Below are 7,003 nucleotides of genomic sequence, written 5' to 3'. Positions count from 1 at the left end.
GGGGGGGGGGCTCCTCCTTAAATAGTGAAATCAGATATCCACTTGGTCATTCATCAAATAAAATAAAAGAATTGAAATTGAAAGGAGGCGTTGCGTTGGAGTGATTTGGAACATACGCTGATGTCTTCCGTCACACTCCATTCGTCAAACGTTTGCCCTTGAGATCAAAATTTAATTTGAAGCCCACTATAGACAAATTATAAATGGACAAATTTACCACGTGTCTATACGTACATAATTATTAATTTCTCTCTTTTTTCCTCGTAGGTACCTACTTACACCAGAGATTTAATCCACTATAGATAGATATGTAATACTGTAGACAGATAGACACGTGTGTATATTTTCCTTATATACTTACACCAGAGGCAATTTTCCGGCTTGAAGATGATGGGTTTTCCTGCCAAACTCTATGTATCTGGGCACATAAAAACTTACGACCCAATTGATTACCATATTATGATCAGGGCCGTATTCAGGTTTGTCGAGGGGGGGCGAGAGCCTGGCCTACAGGAAAGGAGAAATCGAGGGAGTGGGGGTCGGGCCCCCTCGGCCCCCTAAAGATAGCCCTGATTATGATAACTTATCTCTCCTATCAGATAAGAAGGAAAATTGTTGAGTAGCATGTGTAGTCGAACCTATTTACATACTAACAGCTAGCACTCATATGTATTTATACCTATACATAATACCTATATAACATATTCTTATATGTACATAAAAGAAAATAAATCATACCTAGGTACCTATGTACCTACGTACTGCAGTATTTCCACAAATGAATACCTATTACTTATTATTACCTAGTTATTAGTCTGTCAGCCTGTCACATTTAATTAGTAGATACCTACCTACCATTTAATTAGATAATAAATTACTATACTTACCTATACTAGCCACATAGTACATATACGTACTATCTTTAGGTACAGCAGTTTCTCTCGTGCTTCTTTAAGAAGAAAATAATGACCATTGCAGGAATCGAACCTGAAATACAATCCCGAGCTTATTAGCTGATTTTCTAGTTATTTGAGGAAGGGCACGATGAGCCCTTGCAGAAGATCGCGAATGAATATCCCACGAATGGTGTTCTCGTGTTGACACAGCACCGAAATGGGAAGTATTGTGTCTCTTGTAGCCCATCTGATGAGAGGCATACTACGGGATCGGTCTGCTGCGACACAGACCACACGAGTCTAATGTTGCAAGAGTCTAATGTGACCACTGACCACACGAGTCATCGCTATACGAAATGAAAACGGCGGCGGTGAAACACACATATTCTAAGTAGGTATTTATATTTCCACTCTATCCCATATTCCAGATTATCTACGTGACCAGGAATCCCAAGGACACGTGTGTCTCCTACTATCATCATTGTCAACTCCTGGAAGGATATAGGGGCAACTTCGAAGACTTCTTCAAGATATTCTTGGACGGACTTGGTAAGTGAAAAGAAAAGGAGAGAAATGAAGGAAAAAAGAAATAGAGAATAAAGGAAGAAGGAAAGGAAGAAAGAAAGAGAAAGAATAAAGGAAGAAGGAAATGAAGGAAAAGAGAAAGAGAGAATAAAGGAAGAAGGAAAGGAAGGAAGAAAGAAAGAGAAAGGGAGAATAAAGGAAGAAGGAAAGGAAGAAAGAAAGAAAGAGAGAATGAAGGAAGAAGGAAAGGAAGGAAGAAAGAAAGAGAAAGAGAGAATAAAGGAAGAAGGAAAGGAAGAAAGAAAGAGAGAATAAAGGAGAATAAAGGAAGTTGGTCATTCATCAAATAAAATAAAAGAATTGAAATTGAGATTGAAATTGAAAGTAGGCGTTGCGTTGGAGTGATTTGGAACATACGCTGATGTCTTCCGTCACACTCCATTCTTGAAGCGTTTGCCCTTGAGATCAAAATTTAATTTGAAGCCCACTATAGACAAATTATACATGGACAAATTTACCACGTGTCTATACGTACCTACATAATTATTAATTTCTCTCTTTTTTCCTCGTAGGTACTTACACCAGAGATTTAATCCACTGTAGACAGATATGTAATACTGTAGACCAGAGGTTCCCAAACTGGGGGGCGTGGAGACAAATCAGGGGGGGCGCGAGCTTTTCCGTTTTGTTATTTCAAGGTATTTTAATTATGTTCTAAGTGGAAAACCTGGATAGCTGGGGGAAAAAAATCGTGGCCCCTTAATTTTTTACTAAAAAACCTGTTTAAATGGGAAAATTGAGCCTCGACAAATCAGGGGGGGGGGGCGAGCTTTTCCTATAAAAAAATCAATTTTATACCAAAATTACCTACCATGTACTTAGTCTCCAACTCTGCTTGAGCCACCGAGGTTGGTTCGTTTTGTTATTTCATAAAACCTATAAATAGGTAACCTACTTACTTGAATATAAAAAAAAATCTCAAAGTTTCGAATTCTCGTTTTGTTATTCCATAAAACCCATAGGTAAAAATAATATACCGAGGGGTTGGCTAAGGTAGGGGGGGCGTGAAAAAATGAGAATATGCCCAAAGGGGCGCCATGCGAAAAAGTTTGAGAACCACTGCTGTAGACAGATAGACACGTGTGTCTATTTTCCTTATATACTTACACCAGAGCCAATTTTCCGGCTTGAAGATGATGGGTTTTCCTGCCAAACTCTATATGTATCTGGGCCCATAAAAACTTACGGCCCAATTGATTATAATATAAGATCAGGGCCGTATTCAGATTTGTCGAGGGGGGGCGAGAGCCTAGCCTACAGGAAAGGAGAAATCGAGGGAGTGGGGGTCGGGCCCCCGCGGCCCCCTAAAGATAGCCCTGATTATGATAACTTATCTATCTTATCAGATAAGAAGGCAAAATTGTTGAGTAGCATGTGTAGTCGAACATAGGTACATATATACTAGGAGCTAGCACTCATATGTATTTACCTCTACATAATACCTAATACATAACATTTTCTTATGTGTACATAAAAGAAAATAAATCATACCTAGGTACCTATGTACCTACGTACTGCAGTATTTCCACAAATTAATACCTATTACTTATTATTACCTAGTTATTAGTCTGTCAGCCTGTCACATTTAATTAGTACCTACCTACCATTTAATTAGATAATAAATTACTATACTTACCTATACTAGCCACATAGTACATATACGTACTATCTTTAGGTACAGCAGTTTCTCTCGTGCTTCTTTACGAAGAAAATAATGACCATTGCAGGAATCGAACCTGAAATACAATCCCGAGCTTATTAGCTGATTTCGCAGTTATTTGAGGAAGGGCACGATGAGCCCTTGCAGAAGATCGCGAATGGTGTTCTCGTGTTGACACAGCACCGAAATGGGAAGTATTGTGTCTCTTGTAGCCCATCTGATGAGAGGCATACTACGGGATCGGTCTGCTGCGACACAGACCACACGAGTCTAATGTTGCAAGAGTCTAATCGCTACGAAATGAAAACGGCGGCGGTGAAACACTCATATTCTAAGTAGGTTTTTATATTTCCACTCTATCCCATATTCCAGATCATCTACGTGACCAGGAATCCTAAGGACACATGTGTCTCCTACTATCATCATTGTCAACTCCTGGAAGGATATAGGGGCAACTTCGAAGACTTCTTCAAGATATTCTTGGACGGACTTGGTAAGTGAAAAGAAAAGGAGAGAAATGAAGGAAAGATGAAAGAGAGAATAAAGGAGGAAGGAAAGGAAGGAAGAAAGAGAGAATAAAGGAGGAAGGAAAGGAAGGAAGAAAGAGAAAGAGAGAATAAAGAAAGAAGGAAAGGAAGGAAGAAAGAAAGAGAGAATAAAGGAAGAAGGAAAGGAAGAAAGAAAGAGAGAATAAAGGAAGAAGGAAAGGAAGGAAGAAAGAAAGAGAAAAAGAGAATAAAGGAAGAAGGAAAGGAAGAAAGAAAAAGAGAAAGAGAGAATAAATGAAGAAGGAAAGAGAAAGAGAGAATAAAGGAAGAAGGAAAGGAAGGAAGAAAGAGAAAGAGAGAATAAAGGAAGAAGGAAAGGAAGGAAGAAAGAAAGAGAAAGAGAGAATAAAGGAAGAAGGAAAGGAAGAAAGAAAAAGAGAAAGAGAGAATAAATGAAGAAGGAAAGAGAAAGAGAGAATGAAGGAAGAAGGAAAGGAAGGAAGAAAGAGAGAATGAAAGGAAAATGTTCCTTGGGGCAAACCTTTTCCATTGTAAAGTCATATAACCTCACCTTTTTCACTAGGATTTAAATCAGCCCCTCAAATGCTCCCACGAAGCTGTGTGCACCCCCAAACATATCCATCAGCAGGTGCACTCAGCCTTGCTGAGACAATTGAGTAGCTACTTCAATCGAGTAGCGACCAGTGACGGCATTACCAGTGTAAAAAGATTATTGAAAAGAGGAAATTGATTGCAAAGGAGGCACTTAGTAATGCTGTATTATCCACAAAAGTTGTGAAAGGCTCTGCTTCTTCACAAATAAATCATGATCTGATGTTTCTGTGTTCCTGTATTCTGTGTTCCAGTGTGTTTCGGTCCGTTCTGGGAACATGTTCTGGAATTCTGGGAGGCCTCCAAACGCAACCCTGAGAACATTCTCTATGGAAATTGATTGCAAAGGAGGCACTTAGTAATGCTGTGTTATCCACAAAAGTTGTGAAAGGCTCTACTTCTTCACAAATAATTCATGATCTGATGGACTGTTTCTGTGTTCCAGTGTGTTTCGGTCCGTTCTGGGAACATGTTCTGGAATTCTGGGAGGCCTCCAAACGCAACCCTGAGAACATTCTCTTCCTCAAGTACGAAGACATGAAGAAGGTAAGATGCCATAGTTGTCATGAAGAAAGCAATGAGAAGAAAAAATAAAAGTATGGTATTAGAAAGTATGAAGAAAAACCATCCTCCTTGAGGGAGTAATTGTGAAACTGTAAGTGAAAGGGGGTTGTTGAATGTTGATTTCGAATAAAATTCGTTCCCATCTTCCCACACACCTGACTCGATGGTGTAGCGGTCAAGATGCCCCCATTGGCCCCCAATAATCAGGAGGACGTGGGTTCAATCACGGGCGAGGTATGACAGTTTGTCTTCAGTTTGAAAATTTGGTCACAATAATACTCAAATGTTAGGTATTAGAAAGTATGAAGAAAAACCATCCTTCTTGAGGGAGTAATTGTGAAACTGTAAGTGAAAGGGAGTTGTTGAATGTTGATTTCGAATAAAATTCGTTCCCATCTTCCCACACACCTGACTCGATGGTGTAGCGGTCAAGATGCCCCCAATAATCAGGAGGACGTGGGTTCAATCACGGGCGAGGTATGACAGTTTGTCTTCAGTTTGAAAATTTGGTCACAATAATACTAGCATGGACTCTGATTGTTATACATATCTACATAAGTAGCTATCCTCTGTAAATAACTTTCAATAGCATATAGCAAACAGTTGTTAGGGTAAAGAAACTTTCTACTCGTTTTCAAGAGGTATCAAAAAACCCCTGGTCTAATGATTCCTTTCCCATGTTATCCGTTCATCAGGATCTCAAGTCAATCATTCAGCGAACCGGCAAATTCCTAGATCACCCACTCAGTACCCCGGACATTCTTCAGTTGGAAGATCATCTCAGCTTCGAAAGCATGAAGGAGAACCGAGCCACCAACTATGAGGTAAATGAACAAAAGAACAGAGTTCCGAATCTTAACTCTGATTTTCCTTTCATTTTGTTCATTTATTAGTTCTATGAATTCGGCGAAAACTGTCAAAAAGACAACTGTTCTACAGCTCGTTGAATGTACCAGTTCCAAATGAATTACTAAACGAGGCAATGTTGCGCATGGTTAGTGTCCGGATGGTAGCCTGACCAACAGGGCTGTCATTTACACCCAAAAGCGTATTGCTGGCTTTTCCGGCCCCCCCACTCAGTGAGGTCAATATTTCTTGAACTCTGGAGCTCATCGCCGAATGGGGGATAAACCCCCATCACGTCACTAAAAACCTCCCCCGTTATCAAGCGTTCCTTGAGGCCCTTGAACGTCCAGAGTTCTAAGCGCCGCGCCATGTTAAAGTAACGTTAAAACCCCTGGAAAAAAATAAATCAATCACTGTTTTCTCTTGGAGGGGTTCAGCAGTCATTATATATAAGTTCTGTGGGTCAACTTGATAAGGAGAACCAAAAAGGCAGATATATTTTGCAGAACTTTAAAGAATTATATTAATTTATTTGTTAAAAGCCGACATGTTTCGGAGGCACTTCCTCCATCATCAGGGCTACAGGAAACACTAAACAACGAGGTAAAAAAAAAAAATCACTGTTTTGTTTTTTGCAGTTGGTTATTGAAATCAACAAGGAGAACAACCTGATCGACAAGGAGAAATGTGAACGTGGGGCGTTCATGCGAAGTGGCAAGATAGGAGGGTGGAAAGCATTAATGACAAATGAAATGAGCAACCAAGTCGATCTATGGACCAAGGACAACTTGGCTGGGTCTGATTTCTCGTTCTAAAATCGTGGGAAGTAAAAAGGAATTTTTAATTGTGTTAAGCATACATTTAAATGCTTGTCACAAATATCGTTCCCCGATTATTACACCTGGATACATTTTATGACTTGAATTGGACTCGAACCACCAACCCCCAGATCCAAAGTCCAACGCGTTAACAACTGCACCACTGAGTTCGAGAACGATATTTGTGACAAATCCTGGGAAGTACCTATTAGAAGACTAAGAATTTATAGTCGGAATGTCGGAAATCCTTATTCTGTATTAACGCCTTTAACGTATGTTACCTCATGGACACCATTTCGTTCAGTAAATTTCAAAAAATGACCCAAATAGATCAGTTGCGCTTACTTGGGTGATGTTTCAAAGTCATAGAGCAGGAAAAATGAGAACCAACGGAATTTTTCTTTTTCTTCTACGACTTCTAGATCCCGAGATAAATCGATTTAAAAAATACCGGTAAATCGTAAACTTTGACGTCACGGCATACTCTCCCGTACATGATGACGTCACATCAAATGTCCCGAGCAAAGCTCCCTC

At 39.7% G+C, this 7,003-nt stretch overlaps 1 protein-coding gene across 1 annotated transcript in view; it reads left to right on the top strand.

The window, feature by feature from the left end:
- The window catches only part of LOC103517641 (cytosolic sulfotransferase 5-like), an 8,443-nt gene extending 1,650 nt beyond the window's left edge, over window positions 1–6,793 (top strand). The window contains exons 2-8 of the mRNA XM_026829663.1: window positions 468–471; window positions 1,325–1,445; window positions 2,696–2,835; window positions 3,481–3,634; window positions 4,687–4,787; window positions 5,501–5,629; window positions 6,290–6,793. Of these exons, the coding sequence (XP_026685464.1) occupies window positions 468–471; window positions 1,325–1,445; window positions 2,696–2,835; window positions 3,481–3,634; window positions 4,687–4,787; window positions 5,501–5,629; window positions 6,290–6,466 (826 nt within the window). The 3' untranslated portion in view covers window positions 6,467–6,793. The remainder of the gene's footprint in view (window positions 1–467; window positions 472–1,324; window positions 1,446–2,695; window positions 2,836–3,480; window positions 3,635–4,686; window positions 4,788–5,500; window positions 5,630–6,289) is intronic.
- The last annotated feature ends 210 nt before the right edge of the window (window positions 6,794–7,003 follow it).

This window comes from Diaphorina citri, unplaced genomic scaffold, assembly GCF_000475195.1.
Source record: "Diaphorina citri unplaced genomic scaffold, Diaci psyllid genome assembly version 1.1 scaffold1914, whole genome shotgun sequence".
In the NCBI taxonomy this organism is placed as follows: Eukaryota; Metazoa; Arthropoda; class Insecta; order Hemiptera; family Psyllidae; genus Diaphorina; species Diaphorina citri.
The sequence above is the reverse complement of the archived record's forward strand: the minus strand, read 5'-3'. Positions and strand labels throughout refer to the sequence as shown.